Source organism: Orbicella faveolata, unplaced genomic scaffold (genome assembly GCF_042242905.1).
Source record: "Orbicella faveolata isolate gen_17 unplaced genomic scaffold, um_ofav_v1 contig_27, whole genome shotgun sequence".
Classification (NCBI taxonomy): Eukaryota; Metazoa; Cnidaria; class Anthozoa; order Scleractinia; family Merulinidae; genus Orbicella; species Orbicella faveolata.
In genome coordinates this window covers 3,467,058-3,495,055 of record NW_028301555.1, presented here as the reverse complement: position 1 = coordinate 3,495,055, position 27,998 = coordinate 3,467,058, and the positions used below count along the sequence as shown (strand labels likewise).

The window sequence follows — 27,998 nt, the reverse complement described above, 5'->3', positions numbered from 1 at the left end:
ACAAGATTACTTTTTTAAATAAGAGTTTAGTTTATTAGTTATCTGTTACGACAGTCACTGTTGTACAGCTAAGAATTTTTTTCAGTTTGAAGCTTAGTAAAGCTTTTTGAATTCTTAGTTTCTTTTGTTTCAGATTACTATAACCAAAATGACACAAAAGAAAATACAACTATTACTGGTTTTTAAAGAATTTAAAAACCAGAAACTTAGAACTTAAATAAAAACATGCATTGATTAGAATTAAGGTATTGTCTGACCAGCAGTTGTATAGCAATTGGATTCTTACATATAATACATCATAGAAGTTGAGAGTTCAAATATTTGCAAAATGTATACGCCCTTTTAGCATGCCATTAATATAATTTCAAATTTTTCATTCCTCGGAAACAATTATAGTATTCAATTTATAATAAATTGATATTACTTCATGCGTTTGTAACCCATCATCAGATCATAACTAAGACCTAAAGTCATGAAACAGGAATCCTTACATAATATACTATATTCTACATTTTTAGCTTTCTGCTATCCCTGGTTAAAAAATTGTCAAAATGGTCCACAACAGGATCACTGACACAGTTAATTTCATTGGTCACTATATATTTTGACCAATCAGAGCCTATGTTAAAATGACGTCACAAGGAGCGTATAAAGTTTTGGGTCCCAAAACTGAAACTCGTGTTAGGTTCTGAAAAGAATACTATTAGTTTTTTTTTACGTCACGTGTAAGGTGCTACAATACTATCCAAAAATGAATAAAACATGTCAGTATAAATCTTCTAACGTTCTATCACGAATGTCATTCTCTTATTTGCTACGCTACTCACTATCTATTCTGCGTAGATAGTGAGTAGTCGAGCAATGTTGGGCTGTTCAACAAAGTGTCTTTGAAGGTGATTTACATAAAGTTTGAACAACTAGTAGATATATACTAAAACAATTCGCTCTCGATTGCTCTGTGTGATAATAAACTCGGGCTGCGCCCTCGGCAACCATCACGCGATAGAAATCTTGAGCTCATAATCTGTACACTCTTGCAGATGCTTTGACGTCATTATGACGCGAACATTAACTCTGATTCGTAACCACTTCGCTATCACCTCGACATCGATATCTATTAAGACAAAGCACTGTACATTTTATAATGACGTTAAGCTGATTTAACCCTGCCTCAAGATTTGTAAAGTCTGTTCACTAACAATTCTTATTCAATTTCAAGGGTTAGTAATAAAAATACGAGTAAAGTTATTTGGATTTTTTACTTAAAGCTTGGCTATCCAAGTTAAATAGTTAATAGTTTTCTTGGTTACCTTCTTAATTAATTAAAGTAATTTTTGGCCTTAAGTACAATTAAGTTTATTTGTATTTTTTCTTACTTTGTTTTTTTGAAAAACAATTGTTTCATCAATTAAATGATCATGCTGTCTAAACTTTTAATATTGTATAGCAATTCAATTTATCTGTTATTCTCACAGAAACGCACATTAAAAATGAAATGTACAACACCAATCAATATTCCGTATGAATGGCGATACTAACTGCTAGCAAATGCTCTCATACGATTGCGTTTATTTTTTCAATGGGGTAAAAATATAATTTTGTGGTTTAACAGTCATGGGTCCATTGTGATATTCTCAGTAAATGCAAATCCGAAAGGTAAAACCCTGTCAAAATTACAACAGTTGTATTTATCGGCACGATAGGTTTCTGGAGCAAATTTCAAAATTGTCAGTTGTTATGGAACAACTCCATTAACATATCTCACGATGCTTCTTCGAATAGGAAACCCGAAGCTACTCCTTTGAGCATTTCCATTCAAGGCGTCACTCTGTCCTTTTTCAGCTTGTTCTTGTTTCAAACGCGCCAAGAGTCGCAATTCTCGTCGGTGCTTTGCTTTAAGACTTTCCAACCTGAGGCGGCAGTTCTTGTGGAAGTCTGTGAGAATTTTCCTCATCGTTTCCCTGCTGTTGTTGTATTCATAAAGAGGATTTCGTTTGCTGGTATGTTCCAGGTAATCACTGTATTCTAGAAGTTTAGAAACAGAAAGAAAACGACTCATGCATTAAATCACTGGAAGATGGTAATACATGTATTAACATTCATGACCAGGTTTTGTCATTTTTAAAAGATATTTTTCTTTTAACAGCAGATACTTCCAGAAAATGTGTATTTTTCCTATCAGTTCTCCTATATTCGTTCGGGGTTTGGTGGTGGCGAGGAGCTGTGTTTAAGTAAAGGATTGTTGTTGTTGTGGTTGTTGTTGTTGTTGTGTTGTGTCACTTTGGAGGGATAAGCCACAGGGAATCTCACATCAAGTATAGGGTGAGACCCGCACAGTTTTCAAGATTCTTTATAATTGACCAACAAAACAATAGATAAAGAACGAAAACAATTTCCCTAGTCCTAAGTACAAAATAGGTGCAGACTAACATTAACGAATCAAAACAGAGGTCTTAAAGGAGAGCAGATTAACCGAATTATAAAGGAAAAAAAGTCAATAAATTATTCGGCTTTTTAGTGTGGCCGCCATTTTGAATTTCGAATACACAATCCACTGGCGCGAGATCTGGAACCAACAAATTACGGGCTGACACTCCAGTGGCAGATTCCTCGGTTCCGGACCTCGCACGTATTCCTTACCACGTATTCCAGCTATAAAATGGCAACCATGAAAACAAAAGACAAATTTATCTCAGGTGAGGGAGGCTAACTTTAACTTGTCTCTATTTTAAAAGAGCTTCGTCACGGTTAGCGCATATGGAAGAGGTAAGCCAAAATTTTTCAAGCTCGTCGATTGCGATCCGTATTAATCTTCTCCATCCTTAACCATCCCTGTTCCTTTATGGTTTATTATTACATCTTTAGTGTTTTCTATCGTAATAATCTGAATATTTGTAGGTTTCTTTCAATTTAAAGCCAAATTTCTACGTGGCCAAACTAACTCAAAATTAATTGAATGCCGTGACTGTGCTCCTTTAAAGTGAAAGCGAGAGAGTTCATACAACTATCTTACCGTATCGTTTTGGGTTTGGATTGCGTTTCTTTCTCGTGAGTATTTCATACACGAGGCAAACAGCTGTTAGCATAGCTAAAGAACCTCCGCACCACGTCACAGCCTGAAGGTAGACAGTAGACTCCGCATCAAACAGACCTTCTGTCTTTTCAGCTGCGTTGTCTTTCTGCAATCCCTGAAACAGTCCAATCCGATGATCAAATTATCAATATATTCTATGCACGCGGTACAGTTGAAACTCTTTGCAGAGTCTGTTGAGTAATTTAAGACCTGGATACAAATTTATGTCAAATCAAGCACAATACAACTGAAACCTCTAAAATGATGGGGGCTATTTACACTTCATCACGTGGTTATTATCAATGGTCATTCAGTTCAACTCACGGTCGTACAAGGGGGTTCTCTCCTTGAGATTTCTTCTCAATTTCGAAAAAAAGATCTCTTCTGTTCATTCATTTTTTCCTTTGAAGAAAATTTCGATGTGTCAACGGTTTCTCAGCGTTATTTCATATTGCCATAGTAACCGCATTTTGACATGCAGGTCAAGCCAAAGGTCATGTTACAACGAAATACCCCGAGGGGTCAATCTATGCTACCCCCTTGTCCAGGGCTGGTACAAGAATTTTCGTGTACATCCAATGGTTAATATAACGATCGATCAAACAGAGAAATTAACACAACAGCACGACTATTTATTTGAATTACCGTGATTCCTTGGACATTGTTGGTGATGATCTCAAATACAGAAGCCCGTTCCTCCTTGAGGAATTCTCGGAAGCATTTTTGCAGCTTTCTAGCATACCCGGACATGACGACCCCGTATGCCGAGGGGTAATCGATCATCTTGCTCATACGTAGACTTCCGCCTCTGAATAAGTCCATACGACTTCCCACAGTGTAGGAGTCTATAAGTGCACCGTCCACGTGTCGGTCTTTAAGGGATTGGGCCAAGTCTTCAAGTGTCGTATAGCGTCGCTCTGAAGCGAAATAAGTAAGTTATTCTGGACAGATAACAACATGCCTGATGCTTCAACCTTGCCTTAATTCAGTGTTACCTAACAGAGCGGTTTTCAGTTGAGTGTCGTGAGACCAAAACCAAACCAATTACTTACCAATTAGACTCCTAAACCAATCTCAAACAGCAGTGAAACCAAAACCGAAACCAAAGTAATTGCCTGATCATGATTACTTGCGACACTGTATTGTAATCCGCTCTATGCTTTATAAAGTACAGAAGAAGTTGCCTCCCATAAAATTCTTTCTTGAGTAGAATGTCCTTTATTTTTTCATGACTAGAGTTTTCAGTAGATATGTTAGTCTTTTCGCGAATTTGTATACAAAGCAAACTTATTTTTATTTATTTATTTATTTATTTATTTGATTTTAAACTAAAACCGCTGATTTAATTTTTCAAACAAATATAATGGAAGCTACTACGAGCACGGGGGATACTGTTGGACATTCAATGACTGCCCAGCGTCCTACGGAGCGGACAGAAATGAGTATCTCCCTAGCATTAATTACTAAGTAATACCTCGATCCATTTGGGCATTAAGTCGAATTCCAAGACGAAATTCCACTGAATCGTCAATGGCTGAAACCTTTGAATTACAGGCAAGGAATGGACAAGACAAAATATAAATAAAGTGTAGTAAAAGGGGAGATTAAAGTATCACAAAAAAATTAAATACGTCAGTTTTTCTCTCGATTTCACCTTTATTTTGTCAGCATTCAATGCTAAAGAGAAAAATTTCAAGCGCGCCAGTATTTAAAACGTATGGTACTGATCTGCCATCTTTACATTCAGTCTGTCTTACAAAGCGGAATTTTGTTATCTCGACTTACTTTTGAGCCATACACGGGAATATCTGACTTAATTACATCCATCGTCAATGACGTAGTAATGAATGACATCACCAGCGCAATGATGACGAGGCCACATGTGATCCACACAATGCCAAACAACTTGGAGTGTATAGCACGAGGCACACGGTCTCCATATCTGAAACAGATGAAGAAAAAACTCTAGCCTTATAGGGGAATCTTTGATTACAATCAGTTTGCCTCTTTAACCTCTTTAATTAACAATTAGCAAAATATCGTGATTTGTCAATGGCGAGGAGATCAGTTTTTTGTCAAAGCCGAAAGCTGAGGCAAGCAATTGATCTGCGAGACAATAACTGTTTCAATAATTTTGTTATCATTCGATCACCAAGTTTGTTTTCATATCTAAATCATTCTCTGACAGCTCAGGGAAACGATCCGCCATTTTTCACTCAAGGGAGTGGTCACCATTGCGCATGAGCGGAATACTATTTTCAGCAAAACACATTTAGACGATAATAAGCATGACCAGACCATTATTTGTTGGCCGTTATTTGCTGGTCACGTGGTGGGCTCTCGGCCAATGAAAAGGAACCGAAAAATGCATCGAATGATAATTACTGTTGACTGGGACCAATCGATTGCATCACTCACCCAAGGGTTGTCATAGTAACAAATGCCCACCACATTCCTTCAATCGGTCCCCGCATGGGAGAAGAAGGGAACTCATTGGTATTGAAAAAGAAGTCCTGTTGAAATGTCAAAAAGATAGTTTACACTGAATGGTTTTGTATCTTAAAATTCTATAATCCTAGCTACTACATAACACATGTAGACATAAATCGGCTGTTTCTTGAAATATAAGTTGTTTTCGTTTAATCTCGACAATTTCACGATTACAAGACCATTCGTTCATGATGATCAGTTTAAACTTTCTTCTTTTTCATTCAAATCAAAATATTTAGTATACCGAAGAATGAGTGTAAAATTTATTGGTTTTTGAACGCCCATTTTGGAACTTCAATATGTTTTTTCTGCTTAATTTTAACCCAATCTTTCTTTAATTAGAGTTATTTAAAAGCAATCCTGGTTTTACTTTGAAGGAAACCCCTTTACCCTTTAATGAGCGCACACTCCTGACTAATCTCCAGGCGACCTGCACCATTCACAAGGTTCTTTATAATTGGCCAAACGAAACAACAGGTAAACAACACTAACAAACTTACCAAAAGCCACATAATAATTCCAGAGAAGAAAGCCGAGACGAAAACAGTTACGATCAGAGGCCACAAGTCGAACACAGCTTTCACCACCATTTTAGCAGCAGCTCCTGGTTCATCACCAGCCACGATGAACGCTACCCCAGCCGATTGTACTAAAGGCGCGAAACCGTACTCATTAGAATAATCCGTTTGCTCCATGCGACCGTAAACAGGGAAGCTCAACTCGGTCATATCATCAATTGCTTCCCTGACTTGCTTTTCAGTGCTTTTCATAGCTGACGCGTTCAGCCTCGATGAGAGGTAATCAATGCTCGTGTACCCGTGTTGTCGACACTCCCCACAGCAGCTGCGGACGATAAGTTGCAGAATTGGCGGAAAAATGCCCGTGACGTTGTCATCCCAATCTTTAGCCATATACGGAGGGTTCAGCCAATAATTTGTGTAAATTTTCCTGTAGCAATTACAGGTTTCTGTACAAAGCAAAATCAGACGACACTTTGCAAATGAAATATTTCATTGCGAATAGAATGTTGACGTCTTTGCTCGTCTTACGGCCTGGGGCCTGTTTCTCGAAGGTTCCGAAAAGTTTTCGCACCCGAAAAGCCGTAGCAAAATCTCAAACCTTACAACTTCAGAGCTGTTTTATTCACATATTCTTAATATTGAGGTTCTCTTCATACAAGAAGTTTCAGGTGTATGCACCTCGCTGTCTTTAAATACCGATTAACTAAAAATGGCTTTGCGGGCCCGAAAAGTTTCCGGGGCTTTCGAGAAACGGGCCTCTGGTCCGGGGGAACATAATTAAGGCAAGTGCATATCTGACTTATGACGACGCTTGGTGTGAACACGTGCTTTGATAGATTAATGCTCAGAGCGCGAATATACTACATTGAGAAAAGTATGGACCTCAGAATAGTTTCTTTCTTGTAAGTTGATTAATTATGCTAATATATAATAATATTAGCATAAACAGCACTTGCACAAGTTCGTGTTAAAACAAAATCCGGGCTCTACTTGAGACAAACTTTAGTAAATTTTGGTGCGTTCTGTCTCTAATAAAAGTGTACAAACATGTTCACCAATCTAAGGCCCAGTTCATACGTCGTATTTCTGCCGTGTCGAATTCAATTCAACGAATTAAATTCGACAGAAATTCGACGTCTGAATCGGCTGCCGCATTTCTGCCGCACGTTCGACTGGGCTTGTCGCATTATCCGACAGAAATGCGACACCGATTCAGACGTCGAATTTCTGCCGTGTCGAATCTAATACATACATTATGTTAATTTATTGAGCATGCGTAAATGTTTTCCCGCCAAAGAAAAAGGAGAAACTTGGCCATTCTCGACCCAATGCAACCTGAACATATTGCAACACATACTGCTCCATTGTCAGCCTCCTCCTTCTCGTTCCATCGGCGGACAATTTTTCGCAAAATTAAAGTCCTTCGTCGCTCAGTATTTTCGTCCGCCATATTGAATACTCTACGTTTAAAACATTTTCCGCTGACCGACATACCCGACAGTATTAATTCTGAATTAAATTCGACACAAGTGCGACGTATGAATCCACAGTCGCATTTCTGCCGCACTTAATTGAATTGAATTCGACACGGCAGAAATGCGACGTATGAACCGGGCCTGTTTTCAACAGGATAAAAAAGTCATTGTTCTGTGATTGGCCATCTTCGCACGTGCAGCATGCGCACGTTTCGAAATTTCTTTGCTGTATATTGTTAACCGCCTTAAAACTTTGAGTCGTCGGCTGAACCAAGACGAAATTTATGGCGACCGACAACTAATTTCTTTGGCTCGCTTCACGTCGCTTAGGATGAATCAAACACAACTTTACTCTACTGAAGAAAGCTTAAAGCTTGTTGTAATGAATACTGTTTTCACTGTGGGCATGAAAATGGCAAATCAACCGAGGGAAGTTCCTATACAAACGGTTGTTTGGACTCACTGGTTTGCGACATATATCGATACCGATTTCAGGATTTTCGCTCAGCATCAAGGTTCTCAATTTCTTTGTTCTGTAGCTGTCGCTATATCATCTAAGCTCTATTCCGCTACTGATTTACACCGGCGAGAAATGACCCGCGATTGTAGCTTAATGCCGATTCAAAGTTGATTGCGCGGATAAAAATCAGCCCGATTTGTGAAAACCTGTCGAAGAAGTGGAACAGATTTTAGAAATTGGCTGATTTTTATGCAAGTTGGCGATCCAGGTAAAGCAGAAAAATTTGGCCATCAATTGACCTGTCCGAATGTAAGTAATAGTAATTGCAGCGAGTGGAGTACAATTCAAGGAGTAATCGCGAGAGGAATCTCAAAATCAGACGAGCGTGAAGCGCGAGGCCGATTTGAAATTACGAGCGCCATTACTCCCTAAACTGTACGACACGAGGTCCAATTACTAATTAATCGTATCTATAACAAATTTCGGAATTAAAAATGTCTTATGAGAACTTCTTTTGAGCGAAAACGTCTGCAGCGCTTTTCCTAAGTTTTGAAAACTGAACGAAACATTGCAAAGGAAGCCATTGAAACGTGCGTAATTGACGTGCAAATCACGTGGGTATCCAATTACGTGTATCCAATTACAAAAGTTCAAATCGGACACCTGTAGTTGGACACCCAGGTGATCGCGCGCCGATTACGTGACAAATAGGCGCGCGGAGAGCCAATCACGATCGAGAATTTTGTTATAGACACGATTAGCGGGCTAATCGGCCTGCATATCGTGGGGTGCAAATTAGCGTTATGAATATATCCATGTTTCGATACTCAGCATGAGATCGCTCGGGGAGCGGGGGGGGGGGGGGAGGGGAGGGAGAGGTTGAAGGAGCGAAAAACTATATGTGTTGAGAGTATTTCATGGCGTACCACTGAGGATCGACCATGAATGTAATCCAAACTGATGCCTAAATAATAGCAAAATTATTGGACCACATTGGGATTTCTAAATTGTGAGCATGAGAAATATGAGCTTGCGTGAAATGAATCCTAAATTGGGAATCTCTTTATCAGTACGTAGTCTACGTGCGGGATTTGGTCAGGTCAATGCTTTCACTTCTGATGGCCGTCTGCACACGGTTTGTCCACTGTATCAGGATTCTTTCTTATACATGACTTTGTCAAGTCAATTTCTTTTAGCCCTAAGTAATCTCGTCCCCAGAGCACGTGTGTTTCGATCAGTGGTGACCGCACAACGCTCAAAAGCTCTTGACGAGATCTAAAACCGGAAAATCTTGGTTCCGATTTGATTGTGCGCATGCGTTCAACAGTTTCTGAACATACGTACAGGGAGAAACCGCTGGGACTGATGCTGGCTCACTTTCCCTTTCTTGGTGCTGACCAAAATTCAAAAGGATCGCGGCCGCTGGGAACGAGATTAGGCCTAAACGATATGTTTTGCTATTTCAGGGTTGCATTGTACATGATGCATACATGATAATACGATCCGAATTGAAAAAGAATAACCGTACCAGCGAAAACTACTGCCGAAGTCGTCCCATTTCCTTTTCTCGTAAATGCTCGAACTTTGATGCTGTAAATTGTAAAAGATGACAAATGTTGAAGCTCGACGTAAGTTGTTTTGGGTCCAACTGTCACGTTTTTCTCCTTTTCTTCCAGTTCTTTATTAGGATTCCTGATCGCTCGATAGGTGACAGTGTAACCCAACAAAATGCCATGCACGAAGTAAGGGTCTCGGATTGGTTTCCATGACACCGGGATCATGGTGGGAGTTGTTTTGTTGGTGGCGAACACATTTTCTGGAGGCCTTCCTGGAACTGAAAAAAATTACATGCAAAGGTATGTTACATGAAATGGGCCCTGTCATGGCTGATTTTTAACAAGGCACAGTCATGATTTACATGTAAATGTTAGATAGAAGGCCAAGAAGAAGTTATTTATATTTTGGTTATTCTAACATGAAAGATAAATTTTAAAATGGCTTGAAACTTTTTTTGTTTGTTTGTTTCTGTGGAAAGATTTTGAGCCTCCCACTGAAAACCGCCATGCTTAATTGGGTTGGCTTGTTAAATACTATTTTTCATTATCATTTTTATTATTATAAAGATCGCCATAACGGTACATGTATTAATTCAACCTCAATGAGTTCGAAGTTGCAAAAACTTGAAATTAAAATGTCGATTGCTTTTACTTGGCAGTCACACTGACAACTAACAAACAGGACAGCAAGGACATTCCAGACTGCGCACCGCAGACTGTAGACTGTACGGGGACTTTTTGACTTATTTTGCATCCCATTTCCATTACCGAGAGCTAACTGTAAACACGCTAACCTGAATGATATTCAGGCTAACCTGAGCGCTATTTTGGCCTAAATGTGATCTGCATTCTGCAAATGTCACGCACCGCAAACAGGATGCAATTCTTAACGTGCAACCAAATTGTCAAAAAGAACATTGTGAAAAAAAATGAGATTTCAAACTTTAAACTAAGGACGTTGTCCACCTTTACTTACTATCTTCATCCGTCTGTACCACAACTTCAGGGCTAATAGTTCCCCAGCCTACCCTGGTGAAACCCAACACCCTGATTCCATATTTGGTATACTTCCATAACCCAGTCAGCTCCAGGCTTGTGCGGTTAGGTCCTACCTCGTATTCACTGTACGTGCCTTCGGACTCATTCATGGTCCGGCGATAAAGGACCACAAACCCGAAAAGAACCCCGTGGACGTAGTCACTGGGAATTGTTTTCCAGTTTACTTTAATACTTGTGGAGCTCGTGTTGAAGACATTCGTTAATGTTGGCGGCTTGCTTGGTCCTAGGTTTGGTAGGGAGGAAAGTTCAGATTAAGTTTCAGGGCTCCTTGCCATCAGTTCTTTATTCTTGGTTTTTACATGACGTCATCGCCGCCATATTGGATGACATAAACATTGTTTGTATCATCCAACATGGCCGTCAGGCCTTTATCATTTAAATCTAGCGCTCTCAGGATTGGTTGCAAACCATCGATAATGGCGAGTGCATTAAGTTGGGAATTATATGCTCATCCAATCGAGACGTCGTTCTGTTTTGTGTTTAAAGACATTTGCATACACTGTTTCGTATAAAACTTTGTGTATTAGCAGATTTTCGCATTTTTATTGCCTTTTACTGATAGACACGCTAATGCTCTTTATATTTGTTGATGTAGGACTTGTAGCTATCTCTTGTAAGAGTTATTTGTCGGGACGAACAAAATTGTAAGCAAATAACTCATCCATTTTCTTGTTCTTTTCATACTTGGTAAACGTCCAGCTATTTGCTGTTAATCGGGACTGTGAGCCAATAAGAAAGCTTAAATAAAGTAATAACCTGTTACTAATCGAACGCGAGGGCCGTAAAGGGGAATATTGGCTTGGGGTCGCAACATTACTGACCCAGCGCAGCGAGTTCCGTACAAAACACTCGGGACCAATATTCCTCAGTAAGGCTCGAGTAAGTTAGTTAAGTAAATAATTTATTTTACGACACTAGGGCCATGCTTGTTTTGAATTAATTCTGTCGGCTTTCGAAAACAAAAATATACACGGCTGAGGCCGTTTCCATGAAAACGGTCCATATTGCAAAATCCCGACGAACCAATCACAACGCTTGCATTTACCTCAAGACTACCTTGCCATATAATAACATCGGATATTGTCCAGAGCTGGTTGTATCATCGAATTACAAAAAAATGTTTGTAAATGTTTACTTACGATCCTCCGTGGTGGAGACCGTGAAAAACTTCGCCCGCACCCCATTTCCTTTCGAAGTATAAGCTAAAACAGTGACATCATATTCTGTGTACTTGCTCAAGTTCTTTAGTTCTACCGTAGTCGATTGGTTCGAAACGTTTCTTGACTTAAGCTTGTCCAGACTCCGAGATCTTTTGTATAAAACTCGATAGCCCAGGATGATGCCATTTCGATGGTTCGCGGGGACTGGACGCCAGTGAATGAACAGGCTCGTTGATGTAGAGTTGTCCTTGGCGACGGTGACATTTTGAGGAGGTTGAGAGGGGACTGTAGAGACAAAAGACATTTAAAAACGGAATTTTTAAGTTTCACACGAGCTCAGAAATATACTACAGATCCATTTAGGGGCCTTGATATTTTATTACGTTAGCAAGCTAATGCTTTGAGATTTCTTACGATTTACTTGTAATAATATTGCAAATCGGAAAAAAAAAAGAGAGAAACAAAACTCCAAAAATGTCAGAATCAAAAATATATTAGCTAGGGAATGCCTCAGTGTAGTTCAAATATTAAATGGTAATACCATTACAATTCAATAATTATGTTTGAATTTTTGTCTCTGTTTAGCAATCTTTTTTCTACCTTCCTAAAATCCAAGAAAACTTCCAATTCTGGTTGCAATCTTGATTTGCCAATTCAAATTTCCAGGTCAAAATTCAGTCTTAAAAAATTGACAAGCAAACGATGCGTAACAAGAAGACTTGGTGATTGAAGAAGAGAAAAAGAAAAGAAAAAGAAAGGCACTTCAGCAACAACAGCCAAAAACCAACACTAATAGGCAAACAATTTAGATACGAACCATCTTCATCTGTCCTGATCTTGGAAGCTTTGCTTAAGGTTCCCCTGCCCTTTCTTGTGAACGCTCCAACTTGAAAGACATACGCTCCATGCTTTTTAAGGCCAGTGATGGTGGCTGCATGATCGTTGGCGCCAACAGTGATAGTTTTCCAAGTGTTCAGACAGCCTGGCTCCACCCGACAGTACTCTACCTGGTATCCTAGCAACCGTCCGTGAACGTACTGCTGAGGGATTGGTTCCCAGTGCACTCGAATACTTGTGGAACTGGTGTAATATATCTGTGAGATGTTTGGAGGTTTGCTAGGAGCTGTGGAATTGATAATTCGGTAGATGAGCTGGAATTTCTACACTCAGGCCAGAGTTATCCCTGCCCCCTGTTACCGTCGGAGGTAATCCCGCTCTCACTAACGGTACTAGTTAGCTACTGGAATATCGCTACTGGATGTGATGTCAATCCATCGCAGAGATCCCTCAGCATTTTGTCAACTGAATTTTGTTTTAACAGAGGATGTGAATGGACCACTAGAATATAAGTTATCAAATAACTGTTCGGCTATTGCTCAGCCATCTGTTAAAATTTACAGCCCATTTCTCAACTACTGTATTCGTAATTAAATATTACAAGTCTCAGATCTCAGATATCAGTTAAAAAACGCGTCAGCTTGACCAATTCTCAACTGTCAGATTAACCCTACACAGACGTCGGTATTAATGTATATGTTGCAGTTAATTTTTCAGCTCAGTTAAGTTTTGATTTCGAGTTAGTTATCCGTTTTTTATTTATCGCTAGCCGAGTCTGCACTTCTCGATTCGAAGTTCAAAGTGATGAACAGCCCATTTCTTATGTTGGGCTGTGACACAAAAAGGCACTGAACATAAAAAATCTAAAGTTATAATAGAAGTGATGAAAGGAATCTTTCGCGCATGCTTTGTAACCCCAACAGGGTTAACAAATTTTGTTTTATGATTTTTTTAATGTGTGACAATATTAAAGATAAAGATTATTAGCCGAAAGAATTTTTGGGTTCCATTTGATCAAAACTAAAAGGTCTTCCGATCACGTTATTTTGCTTTAAAAAAAGCCCAGTAGAATAGCAGTTTACTAGAATACTCAATATGTACCAGTTAAAGTGCATCTGATTGGTACGTGGTTGGTAAAACTTTACAACAAAGGCTAAACAAAACTTACCAGCCTCGTCAGTCCATGCAATGACGTCATGACTAAACACACCGACACCCACTTCATTGACAGCTGCTAAAGAAATGACGTAAGGAGCGTACCTCTCTAGTCCAGTCACGTGATAGTTTGTGACATTCGGTCGAATGTTTAGTACTTTAGTGACGTTTGTCTTATCCCTTGTGAAATTCATCTGATAGCCGACCAAAACGCCATGGATGTATTTTGCTGGCAACGAGTACCATTCCACAAGGAGCTCTGTGGAACTCAGATTCCGCGCAGTCACGTTTGGAGGCGCACCATCTGGAACTAAGTGAGAGTTTGAATTAAGAAATGCGTTCTATTGAAGAAAAATAATCAAATTTCAGCTAATAAAATAAAACATTCGTTCTAATGGTAAAAATTTTAAAACGATATCTGGCTGAAACGATTAAAAAAAATACAAGCTTTCGAGTGCCTGAACTACCGTCTTCGACGGGTAAAAAATCGTTTTGTGATTTTCACCATGTTTTATCCTGGCTGCGCCCCTTCAATATTTTCACATTCGTTCCAATATTTATCACGAAAAGTTGAATTTTAACAAAGTCCACCTGGGAACCAATACTGTTCTTTTCACACATTTCTTTACTCTAAAGGAGGGTGTATGATAGGTAAAAATACTTCTTATCATGTCACCCGTCTGTTGAACTCTATGAATTTATTTTTCGATTGAATCCTACGAGATGTCTCGACATCGCGGGACTTACCATCTTTGTCAGTGTAAGTACAAACAGGGAATGAAGCTTTTCCATCTCCTCGTCTGTTGTATCCCATAATTCTCACACAGTACAAGGTGTAAATCTGAAGACGCTTTAACTCTACGTGCGTATTTTTCTTCCCTTCTACCACCAGACTCCATGATGAGCCATCCTCGTCAGAGTAGGCTAGACGGTATCCAAGGATTGCTCCACCCGATAAGCTGTGTGGCCGGATTCTGTCCCACGTGACGCTGATACTTCGAGAGCTGGTATTGCGAACTGTGACGTTTTCAGGTGGGTGACTGGGAACTAGAGGTGATAATGTATATTACGTTTAATAGCTACGAGTCTTATCTGGTCTAATCAGTTCCAGATATTAAATTGTTAAAAAGTGAAACTGCTGGCATAGAGATCTCTCTATTTTTGAAAACCTGCAGCTTTGCAACTAAGCTTTCTCATATTCGCGAAAAACTGCTGATATTCTGAAATAAAATTGTGATAATTATCTTCTCCCACTTAAAAACCATTTCTTCTGTAATTAATAGATTTATCCCAGGCGATACTTGCCCCCTGTGCAGGATATTTACCTCAAACGCAAAATATCGCTCCGCAGAACAACTCTTCTAGTTCAAAACGCATCTTTTCTTCGTTCACGGACACTGGCTAATTTCTCTTAGAGCCTTTGATAAACGGAAAGTCGATTCTAGTCAAGCAAAACAAGAACTGGGAAATCGTAGGAGGAGTAAAACAGAGTTTGTGTTTTTTCCCTTACCGTCAGTACTGCTGATGTAATGAGTTTTGACCGCCATGGAGTATAACATATTTCTCATCGTCAGAGCGTCTTGTAGAGCGATAACTCCGTCATAACGATCCGCCCTAAAGCCGAACTGTAGGACGCACGATACACCCGGGCCTCTGCTATGAATAAACAGCAAACAAGAGCAGACTCAGAATTTTTCTTTGTCCCACGTTCGTGTCATGTTGATTAATTCGCCTTCACATTTCATTACCGAGCTTAAAATTCACCATCTTTATTAACTTATCACTACTCACGATGAATTCGATAGCGTTGATCCTAGCAGTATGCAGGACACCTATCATATATGAACTTAGTTAAATGACCTTGCATGTCTCCATGAGTTCTCGTAGCTCAGTGGATAGAGCGCCCGCCCGGTGTTCGGGAGGTCATGGGTTCGATTCCTGTCGGGGACTCAGAATTTTTCTTTGTCCCACGCTCGTGTCATGTTGATTAATTCACCTTCACAAGAGCATTTATAAGTTTCCTTGATCAATCAGATTATAAATAAATCCATCAGGGGAACGCATTGTTCAGTAAGGGAAAGATTTAGGTAATAACAATTTAGAGGACGACCAAATCGAGCAAGGTCAAGAGCTTAATCTAATTTGCCATCCGAGGGAATTTTTTTAATCCAGTACTAGTAATTTCTCAGATTTAAGATCGAGTATGTACTAATTTCAATTATTGTGCGAGGGACCATAGAGTGCCCAGTTTGTGAAATAATATATTGGACAGTCAGACTTTTGAAACAAATTACTAAATTATTATCTTAAATATTGAGAAGTAACAATTGATAAATTATAGATGCACAGATGACTCACACTTTATTACAATAAAAAAAAAACTATTACAATAAAGGAGAAAGTAGTTGATACCAAAAATTGTTACTTAAGAAATCACTGATTTCCGAAAAGAGAAGGTCCATAGTTGCTCACAGCAGTTTTCAATTGAGTGTAGAAAGTATAATTGGGCAATTACTTTGGTTCTGGTTTTGGTTTTATTACGCTTTGAAATTGGCTGACGAGTCTAATTGTTCTTTATACTTAATTATCTAATGCTATAACTTTGCTATAAATCACACTAGTAGTATAATTATAATGTACTTATGCAGCATTCTTTTCCTACCCATCTGTTGTTCCACACCATTTAACCTCAATCGACTGTAGAGCAGAATTTTCGTCATAAATCTTACCCACCTGAAACGCGAAGGGTTGACAATTATTCCGGCAATATTTCAAACTCTATTTCAAAAAATTGCTTACAGATTACCACAGCTTACTTTGAAGGGTTATTCCTAAAAATGCGCGGCTACATGCAAACTTCGAAAGGGTTTAGGACAATTTTTTTTCTGCTCCTAGTTGTTGAACTCGGATGGCTTAACAGAAAAAAGAGTCGTCTTTTCATATTTCCCGGGCTAATATACATTCTACCATATCATTTGATATAAATCACTTTTCTATATTCTCATCAACTGTCTGCTACACAATGTATAGATATTGTTGGGAGAAATTGAATTTACTATCGATCAGACTTACATTGTATTTGATTTTCTTTTCCAGTTGTTTGAACGTCTTAGTATTCATGTTCAAAATGTCAGTGTAAAACTTCTCTTCTGTGAACGTAACGGCTGTTATGAAACTGATATCTGCGGGAAAAAATATAGAACAGTAATAATACTGCATGTAGTCATCAAATGACACGGAAGTGTATATGAAAACATACAACTTGAATGCGCTTCAGAGGGCGGGCCATGTCAATTTCTTTCTTTTATTTTTTCAAAAGGGAAAATAACATTTGAATAACATCTTCGGTTCGAAATGTCTAAAAATTGAGAAAAGAAAGCTTAAAAGAAACTTACAAAAATGATTAAATCTAAATAACTGAGATTCGTCTAGGCAATGGTACATCCTTCGGAAAGGCGCTTTCTTACTGATCCAATCGGAATTTGTAGTGTTTTTGAGGATAGAGGAAAACCGAAGGAGCCGGAGAAAAATGCTCGGAGCAAGGTGTGAACCAATAGCAAACTCAATCACTTGTGATGACGGTACAGGATTTCAACTACGGGCCGCACTGATGAGAGGTAAGCGCTCCCACAAATGCGCCATCCATGCTCCCAAAATATACATTCTTATAACAAACAATGTTTTGGGAAACAAAAATTCCCACCTGGACACTGTTCTGGGTTGCAATCACGAGCTTCGCGCGCAGGTCCTAATCGCAAACAGTCCCTTCCCTTATGCCGTGGAGCTGGATTATTGCACTTTCTTGATCTAACGCTTTCTCCGCCACCGCACGTCCGAGAACATGACGAGAATCTAGACCACTCTCCATACCCACCGTCCACGGGACAGGGCTGTGCGTTACATGGCGCTGTCTCCTCAGGGGGCCCTAGACGAGTGCAATCTTGACCTCCTGCTTCCGGTTTGGGATTGGTACAGTTGCGTGTCCTAAACTGAGTCCCACCCGCACAGGATTTTGTGCATGGGCTGAATTCAGACCATGGCGTATATCCCCCACTGACTGGACAAGGCTGTGTGTTGCAAGGCCAGTGCTCTTTTGGTGGGCCTAAACGAGAACAATTCCTGCCCTCTCCCACTGGGGCCGGATTGTTGCATTCTCTAGTCCTGGTTTTCAGCCCACTTCCGCAGGATTTAGTGCAAGGGCTAAACTCACTCCAGTTGCTATAGTTACCATCAACGGGACACACCTTAATAAAGCAGGACCGCGTTTCTTTGGTTGGTCCATACTCAGAGCAGTCCCTGCCTCCGTGTTGTGGTAATGGTCGATTGCACATTCTTGTCCGGGTTTCTTTTCCGCTGTTGCAACTCACGGAGCATGCGCTATAATCCGACCACTCGCTGTAACCGCCATTAATTGGACAAGGATTTTGATTACAGTCGACGTCCTCTCGCTCCGGACCCAGTCCCGAGCAGTTACGTCCGCCGTATTGGGGACTAGGACGAGTGCAAGTTCTAGTTCGATATTGCTTGCCTCCTCCGCATGTTAACGTGCAAGGGCTAAACACGGACCATTCAGTATAGTTGCCATGTACAGGGCAGTACCTTAGAAAGCAATTCTGTGCATCGTTGGAATCACCCTGACAGGGTTCCCCTCCTTGTTGTGGCCGAGGATTAGTGCAAGATCTGGTCCTCGTTTTTGTACCCTGACCACATGAGACCGAACACGGGCTGAAGTCAGACCAGTTGGTGTAGTTTCCATCAACTAAGAAATGAACATATGTAGTTAAAACAATATTGAAGACTGCTTTATGGCTGCTCACCATAATCCATTGAATCTCTCAATGATGTAATCAATCAGTCAGTCGGTGGGTGGGTCGGTAGGTCGGCCCTTTGATCTGTCTTTTACTTAGTCAGGCATGATCAGTCAGTCGCTCGGTCAGTCTGTCCACTAGACAATAAACAGCCTCTCCATCATTCGGTTGACACTTTTTCAATCAAGCATTCACTCGCACTGGCATACTTGGGATGATAATATTATGTTTTCACATGCCTTTGTTAATTTCCTGTATAAATCCTTCGTAGGAAAAAGGATGGCGACTGGTACATTTACCCATAGTTCTTAGCGTACGAAAATCTTAACAACGTTCATAAAAACGTACAGAAACGTTATACAATCTTCAAACCTAGGCTACTTAATTTCCTTAGTACAGGGACATATTTTGTAAAAATTTGGTTTTCTTTGTGCCTTTTAGGCTGTGTTAGGTTCGCAAGGCCTTGTGGTAAAATGTACATCCGCCATCTTTATTCCCACGGTGGATTGGTCCTTAGTAGCCAAAGCTATTGTGTATATCATGACTCAGGATGGATCGATAAAACTGGCTCAAAGAGCGTTTGTATATATGCTGAAAACCAAACTACGCGGAGAGGACACACACTTGAACTACAATATTTTAATAAACAAACATAATAAAAATGTCCTTTAATATAATATTGTTTTGTCAGCCTCAAGGTTGATTTGTTCCTACTTATGATCAATTGGTGGGCATACAGGACGTCATTAACATTTTTTATTTTTTTGCTTTATTAAACACACAGATTTCATGTTGCCGTACGTCTGTTCAGACCACAGATGACATCAAAATGTGCAAAGAACACCAATGACATTCTTGCCTAACGGCTTCTGTGCCATTTTTTATTCTTCTTACCACATTTTGACGTCATCTGTGATCTATTACCTAACAGATGTACTTCGATGTGTTAAGTTTCCCTTATTTTAAAATTATTTTCAAAGCCAACTTGTTGCATTTTACCTGCCTTAGACTCCATGATATAACATATGTCCTTTGTCGACAAGACGCCGTCCCAGACCGCAAGTTCGTCAATAGTCATCTTAATGCTCCTCAGTCGAGCGTTATTGGCCCCCAGTATAAGCGTGTGATACGGCGGAACGGGTGCGAGATCATAACTGCGGTCGACAGTGTCTTTCTGGTACGGCACGGAGCTGCAGTTTAACAAAACACCGACCTTGCCCTCTGTTTTGTTCCACGTTACAGCTACGAAATTCCATCTTGAGTAAGGCCACTTTATTTCGATATTCCGCTGTACTGCAGGACTGTTTACGAACACACCCAGCACGTCATTGTCTATTTCCACCGTTGTCCCGACAGCTAGCGTGGCAGAAGCAATTTTCATGACAAATCGCTTATCTTGACGGTCGTTAACTCGCAACCAGAAAGTCATTGTAAAGCCTAGTGCGCATGCGTCTGGGTTGCTGATACAGTGGTATGAGAAGTCCCCCAGATCAGCCCAGCTCCCTAACAAACCATCCAGTTGAAGGCCGTTCTTGTTATAGGCCCTGACACTGTTGGTGCCCCGTTGGTCTACAATGCCGGGGTCTGTCAAGGTGTTGAATGACCAGTGAAAGCTCGCCTTTTTGTACCATGGGTCGTCCCCTGTGGAAGTGCACCAAAATAACCATATGTTGGATGATAGTTAATAGAGGGAATGGTTAGGAAACCTGGCAAAGTTCTTTGTTGTATGTTTTTTGTTGGCTATTTTGGTGGTTGACCCTGCACAAGACCTGGCAAAATACAATGGGTGGTTATGTGTGCTCATACAACTAACCAATATTATAATAGAAGCATTGCGATTATGAGCATAAAACAAAAGATGTGCAGGGTCAAGGACCTTTCAACATAAATGTTAGCCTGTTTGTTTGCTTCTTTGATGTTTATCGGACTTCTTAACCATTCTATTAACTATGGTTAGATATTTATCATTGTACAGGAATTTGCAACACAACTGGCTAATACATCGTCAGATCATATTTTTTTTTGAAGCAAACGCTCTCATCGGATATTTCCCTCAAGGTTGTACCATACTTCCTAAATGATATGACCAGGATTTATAGGACTTGACCTAAAAGTGAAAAAACTGTATGGTTTTTGTAATCATGAAATTCACCACATTCTATCCAAAAGTTGATAATAATAATATACAGTGTTTTTATTTTATTTTATTTTATTTTATTTCATTTTATTTTATTTTATTTTATTACTTTTTTTTTTTTATTTTATTTTATTTTATTTTATTTTATTTCATTTTATGAAAGTATTCAACTGGTTCCATTGATTGAAACAATTCAACCTGATGAAACAAATAGTGGTATTAAGATTTCAGTTTTTTAGTCAACAAATTAACTTACACCATATTAAAGAAGAATATTTGTAAAGGAGAAATGCTAAGAAAACGTTGATCAAAATACTCAACCGGTGTAATTAATTGAGACATATTTACCTAACGAAACAAATAATCGTATTAAGGTTACACAAACTTACACCATATTGAAGAAGTGTATCTCTAAAAGAGAACATGCTAGGGATATATAAGCTGATTGAAAAGGCACGGACGTTCAAGCTTGTGATGTTGATTTCATAAATGCATCCTTGTTAGTCTAGCAAACTATCAAAAACACTTGCGATCGCTAAATTGGTCGATATATTTTATCCTGAACATTGGTCTTTAAAGTCTGGAGATTTTAGGCACGCATTACGTGCCTATGTTGGCATTTAAATTATGCATCGAGACTCCAGATATTATGAAACAACAGGAGCCATAATCGGGGACGGAGACCGTAAGCGCGCGCCATCATTAGTATTGAGGCTGTCCCAATGATATGGGACAATAATTCTATTTTTAGAACAAATTGCGTCATCGCCTGCGGCACACGCGCGTACATGCTGCGAGGATTTTTGCGGATGTCGCGCAGGGGAAATGGCGACCGAAATTCCCGAAATTTTTCATGTTTTTGGCCCACAACTCAACGTGTTTACGTCCGTTGGAATTTTGCTAAAGTATTTTCGTCGTAAGCTGCTCCAGTTTGAGTGAAGTAAGACAGTGTCGAATTTAGGTATGTTCCGCTTTCAGCTTAGATATATATCGCTGACCAAGTTGTGTTCCGACGGATGTTTCTTTTACATGAGCTGTACATTACTCCACTTTAAATTTCACGTATGTTGAAGATTAGCAACTTTTCCATTACACAGCAAAAAACTAGATGGATATATTTAGATATAGCAGAGCTTCAGGACTTCATAGTTTCCTAGCTCCTCTTGCCACACGCTTGCGAGAAATTTGCCAGTCTATCGCGACCGAAAAGTTAAAACAAAATAATTGCTAGTTTGAGTTTCGCCTGAATTGTAAGTAACGCTTGATGTTTTATCAAGGCCCAATGACTTTACGTCCGTAGATACTTCTCAGTTTTATTCCTGTAAAAATTCAGTAAATTCTCTTTTGTCGATGAATGAGAGCGCCCGCCGATGCTTGTTTTGTACAGTCAGTAAACATGACAAATTGTACTTCCGCCGCACTTTCGCGTGAAAGCGTACATCGAACTCAAACAATAACTCTATAGTTTTTGAATATGTTTAAGATTGATGTTTGAGAACATACTAAAAGCTAAGCTGAAAATATGGGAATAAAGCAGAAATAATCAGCAAAGTTACGATGACGCTTTCTTTAATCAACTTCGAATAACGATTTCGATTTTGTTGATCGAGTTATCAAAACTCCTTGTCTATTTTCATTTTCGCAGTGTAAAACTTCACTCTGTTTATGTTGAAGAAACACACATGATGTTAGTAGCGGCTTTTTTGCGTTCGTGAAATTTTTTGCAGCATCTCAGCACTAAAGGTAACGAAAGAAATCTTTGTCAAGATTTGTTGACAATTGAAAACACCGACTCGGACTTGAAAGTCCACGAGCTGCACCGTGCAAATGAGCTAATTGTACGCGTCAGACTTTCCTTTCAAAAACTTTTGCAAACTCGCCAAACAAGCAGAAACAATAACAAACCATCAAAACAGGTTTTGGTTATGATTAACCATTGTCTGAGAAACTCACAAATTAACTCGATACCAGAGTAGAGAGTTTTCTTGCTATATTCTTAAGTCAGAACAAACGCAAAAACATACGCGTAAGCTTACAACCAGCGCGAGCAGATCTTATTCTACATTCCCAGCGGGAGATTGAAGTCTTGTTTTCGACCCTGAAAAACCCACCTTTTCCGTTAGCTCAGAGCATAAAAATAAATACAAGCGCCCTGGTTGGTACTCCCTGCCTTATTCCCTGCCTTCGCTGTGAAAAATACGCAAGATAATCTCTCAAGGTCTCTCAACTCTCACCATTTGATCACGCAACGTGACAACATCCACGCGAGAGCCCCCGACATGTGCGTGGATCCGCGCGGATATATGACGTCAGGATGGCGCAATTTGTTCTAAAAATAGAAAAATTATCCCATATCATAGGTGCGCGCGGATCCCAAGACTTATGGTCTCCGTCCCCGATTATGGCTCGTGGAAACAACCATTGAAGAGTTCGAGCACTTTGTCTAGAACTGAGTTCTGTACTCTCAGCTAAAAATAAGATTAAAGACATGTTCAACAAGAATTCATTTCGCTATTATTTTGTCTTGCATTTTAACTCTCAAAGTGTGATTGAAAGGCTTCCTTCATTTTGCTCGACACCAGAAATCTGTGTATAGTATTATTTAGCAATAAGACTTTAAAATTTTGCCAAAATTTGCTGAAAAAGTCACGTTTGGCAGATATTACAGCAACAGAAATACATATGTCACAAACATGATATCAGTTTGAAGACAAAGCAAAACGGTGGTATGTGGCAATTAACGGTATGCGGTATTTCACAACAAACATCGGCGCAAAGAGACTCCCAGAATCAGTGACGGAAGACATTATATAGATTCCGCTGATCACTTTTCATTCAAATCTGTGACTTGTAACAGCAAGTCGGTGTTGCAAGTGTTGTTTACAACATTGATTGTTTTCTTGACTCACTCGTAGCACACGTTTGGATGGCAAAAGGGATTATATGTGACGAAAACTTAATGGTTTTATTGGCATTATTTGGTTTTTGGTGGTTTTCCAAAACGGCAGGTTATTTGCGTGTTTCTCGCAGAGCTCAACTGAATTCTTACTTATTCCAAAAACACAAGCGAAAGCTTTTGTAAAGAACTTCAGATGAAAACAATAGAGATCGTGATATCTTATCTCGCGAAGTCCTCTTTAAAAGAATGATGGTTTGTTTTAGAAAAAGGTTGAATACCCCTGATGTGTGGTTTTGTCAGGTTTTATTCGTCGCCTGTCGTGAAGTTTGCATCAGTCGAAGCAGATCGATTGACTATCGCGGCGCGAAAACAAAAGAATGCGTGTAATAAGTACGGGATTTACGGCACTGTGTCCTTTGTGAAATGAGATAAATAATTTCCATCAGATTTCTGGTAAAGCCAGTCTGATATGCAGCTAACAAACGACTTAGCGTGTGATATTTCACCGGTGAGGTATTGATGCTATTAATTTGAAATGCAAATAAACGTTCCTCAGTTCAAACTAGATTTCAGATGGTGCTATAACTTACGGTTCAACAGACAAAATATAGAGTTTTAGGTCATTGGAGTTAATGTTGAAAGTAACTTTCCATGCGGTAACAAGAAAGTGTTACGCTGTGTCTTTGCATGTAACTTAGATTTAACTCAACAATATTGGGAATTTTTCGTAACCAGAATCCCGACCATGACAACTTGTTATTTATACATCATAGATTTCTCTAATTTTTAAGCGCAATTTCAGATTTTCAAATATCCGAAATCATCTTCAAACAGTTCGATACACAAAGCAGAAGAATATTCATGCTTTACTAAATAAATTGTTAAATACAATGTTAATTGTATTACATTCAAAGCTAAACACAAATTTTGCACGGAAAAGTCTTACCAGCAATGTTTAGCCCGTTTGCAACACGAAGACACTAGGAAGAAAAACAAAGCAAACAGAACGGTTGAGAAGAATCGATAAACAAAGGAAAACGTTTCTCGTTTATAATCTCAAACATTCGCTTTTTTCAGTTACAACAGTGTACCTGATGCAGCACAAAAAGGAATGCAAGGATGTAATTCTTTCCAAAAACCATCTCCTTCGTTCCGCTAAAGACCCAAAATGTCTTTCACTTCTGGTTAGCCATACGCTTCATAGTCATAATGCTATGGATAGGTCTCTGAAGTTTTTCTCAGGCAACCAGGCATGATGCTGTTCCGCGCCAAGGTCGAGGTTGCATTCGGTAATATTCTCATGGCTCGAGTAACCTGTATCCAATGTAAAAGAAAAACCTCTTATTAATAATTGATAATACGTGGATAATTATCACGCCGATCGGTAATACTATAAGCCGAACTTTTGAAAATGCGTACCAAAGCAGCTTCAGGTGATTAGCGTTCAGCTCCGTTTTAAAATTAGTCAAAATAAGAAAAACGTAGTTGCCCAAGTGGTCATGGAATTAATTTACAGCGATATTTCCCTTAAGAAAGTAGCTTGTATGTCTCGAATAGCTCAGCGAGAGACAATATGGTTTATTTAACCGCATTTTCCCCGCAACATACGTACATCTCTAACTTTACCGATGTAACACAATCACAGTCGGGTCAACGGCAACTTGAAAATCTGTTCATCCTGAAGTCTATAAAATTAGCACTGTTTGAAGAAATCACCGTGAAAAAAGCTAAAATAAGAAATAAACGAACGTATTTATAAAAATAAAAAACCGACAGGATTTTGAAAGGCAGCTAGATCTTTCGTTCAATTAAGGAGGAAAGGAAGAATTAATTATCAAATTGTTTCTCAACAAGTTCTTTAAAATAATAGTATAATATTATCGATCTATGGTCTTAACGTTTTAGCCTGCAACAAGACGTGCGGTTTGTATTGAATATTTAAATCAATATTTTTCGCAGCGAAATTTTCTAAAGAGCGCTTGGGGCTATTTGTCGGCGTCGTTCAAATATTTTTAGATATTCTAATATAAGAAATTAATGATACTCTTCTTTTGATATTTCCTGTTTTGCTTGGGCCACGGGCTCCTTCCTTCCTGTTAGAAATGGCGGGAAAATAAACGCTACCGCATTTGATCTTGCGGGAAGCTTTCATACTTTTCACTTATTATGCAATACTTATGCGGCTATTTAATGACTGAACATATACAGCTTCTATGCTTAAATACGAATCACCAAGTTCCATCAGCTATCAGGGAAGAAATTCATCTCAGACGTTTTTAATAAAAAGAGATTATTTTCATCTGATTTCTATCGGGTTGCGTGCGTAGAGCTTGGTCCTCCGCAAATACAATCTCTTGCAACACTTGATTATATAAGTCACATTTACGAGATAGTTACTCTTTGTTACCAGTTCATTCAACTAATCAATTTATCACACATTGTTTACAGCTCCTTTCACATTTTGTCAACGCTTATCATTATTTTATTTGGATTTGGATTAATTATTAACAAAAAATATTGTCAAATTCTAGATCTTCTCCTGATCTGTTTTTTTTTTCTATATCAATCCCAGAAAACAAACTTTCTTTTCTGATTATATTCTGCAAGCAAGTGTGATTGTAGCCATCAAAGTCTCGTCCGGTAATATAAAGAACGTAAAATTACAATCGATTTTATCCAATTGATGTATGGACATCTCTTTTATTCAATGACAGACTGTTGGCGCCCAGTGGTTTCAAAGCAAAGCTTAAATGTGCGCAAACAAATGTACATACACGACTTAAACGTGGTAGGTCCCAAATCCTACTGAGTGACGCTGTTTTTCTTTTCGTGTGTCAGTGAACGATTGTTATTGCAGTACATCGAAATATAAACAATATTAAAATAGCAATTGAGTGTTGCTTGAAACGATTGAAAGACAAATAAAGTATCTCATGAAACATCTTATTTCACTTTCACCATACACGACTGTGCTGTCATTTTAATATAATGGATGAATAGTTTTATCTTTTCAATCTTTTTCAAATACCTGGGTTGCGGTTTCCTGTTCTAGACTAAAGAAAATGACAACATGCAAACAGTTTTTTTCTTGCTATTTTTAAGCCTTTGCTGATTATTATGGATTAAGCACTTTAAGTAACGATGCTTTTTAATATTGGTTTAGATTTTTACTACTGAGCATTCAAACATGAAAAATATAATAAAAAGTGACTGTATAAAATATAAAATTTGGTAATTTCAGGAGTTTTTTTTATAGTACAGTGACGAAGCATTCGAACGCGTATAGAAAACGCGCACAGCCATTCACACATACCTGCTAACAATATAAATACGTTGTTATATGCAGTCCTCGTGCCATCACGTTCGAAGGATTCTTACTCTCCAAGAACAAAATAAAGCAAACAACACTGGCTTATGGCCAAATCGATTTCACTTTTTCTTTATAGAAAGTGAAGCCAAGAGTCAAAAGTGTCATTTTTCTGACCTTTTTCCATCGTAAAAATATATGTTTACAAACAATGTTTTGTCATTAAAATTTACCAACTTTTAACCATACTGGATCAATTTGGAACAGACAACGTAGGCAAAGTGTTAATTGAAAAACAAACAGTATTACATCAAGTTAATATTGAATAGCTTTTATATGAGTGGTTTCAAAATTTTACAATTGTTTCATTCACAGAAAAACGTCAGCATAGTTAATAGTGCCAAATTATTGCAACGGTCTCACGAAAGAGTATCACCCACAGTCGATGGTTATAATAACCTTAGATAGAGTGATAAGTGGTGCAAAATGAACGTATTGCTGAGTAGCTTTCATTTGAATGGTTTTGTAATTAGGTTTCATTCCCAGACTTAAAGTTAGAAGCACCTTATACAACGTGATAGAGATAAACATATGAAAGTACTACTCAATAACTTTCATTTAATTAAACAGTCACATATTGGTGTTTCATCCACAAAACGAAAAGTTAAAACCAGCTTGCAGAGTAATAACAAACAGTACTGCTCTCAAGTATCTCACGCCAATACCAGACAGTAATAAAACTGTTGCCTCCCAACCCTTACATGATGAAATATCCTTTCTGTATTGCCTCATTAAGCTAGAATTCTTTGTTAAAAGAAGCTTGAGTTGCCCAATGATGCTGTGGATTCACTTCCTCAGAAAACTTCTAATTTGAGGTTTTTTGGGGGAAGAATTTGTTTATGAAATTGATTTGAAATGCTTTGTTATTTGTTTGTGAAACTTAATTAAGCGGTGAAAACTCTTACTTTGTCATTAAAAGTTGGAATAGAACTATTCCTTTGTGAAACGAAATCAGAACGATGTATGTTTTAGAATTTAAAAAACGCTGACTTTCATCAAGA

The 27,998-nt window shown here is 38.7% G+C and overlaps 1 protein-coding gene across 1 annotated transcript; it reads right to left on the bottom strand.

Moving 5' to 3' along the window:
• Positions 1 to 6: 6 nt before the first annotated feature.
• LOC110041953 (uncharacterized) lies at positions 7 to 26,804 on the bottom strand. Its single transcript, XM_089296768.1, has 20 exons — positions 24,722 to 26,804; positions 24,577 to 24,610; positions 19,594 to 20,235; positions 17,490 to 18,545; positions 16,859 to 16,968; positions 16,449 to 16,519; positions 15,297 to 15,442; positions 14,534 to 14,833; positions 13,800 to 14,096; positions 12,612 to 12,917; positions 11,774 to 12,079; positions 10,552 to 10,857; positions 9,548 to 9,853; positions 6,064 to 6,530; positions 5,492 to 5,586; positions 4,859 to 5,015; positions 4,548 to 4,614; positions 3,719 to 3,990; positions 3,014 to 3,188; positions 7 to 2,025 (listed from the first exon to the last, which is right to left on the bottom strand). The coding sequence occupies exons 1-20, from the start codon at positions 24,770 to 24,772 to the stop codon at positions 1,736 to 1,738; spliced, it is 5,454 nt and encodes a 1,817-aa protein (XP_089152894.1). The 5' UTR covers positions 24,773 to 26,804; the 3' UTR covers positions 7 to 1,735.
• Positions 26,805 to 27,998: the final 1,194 nt, after the last annotated feature.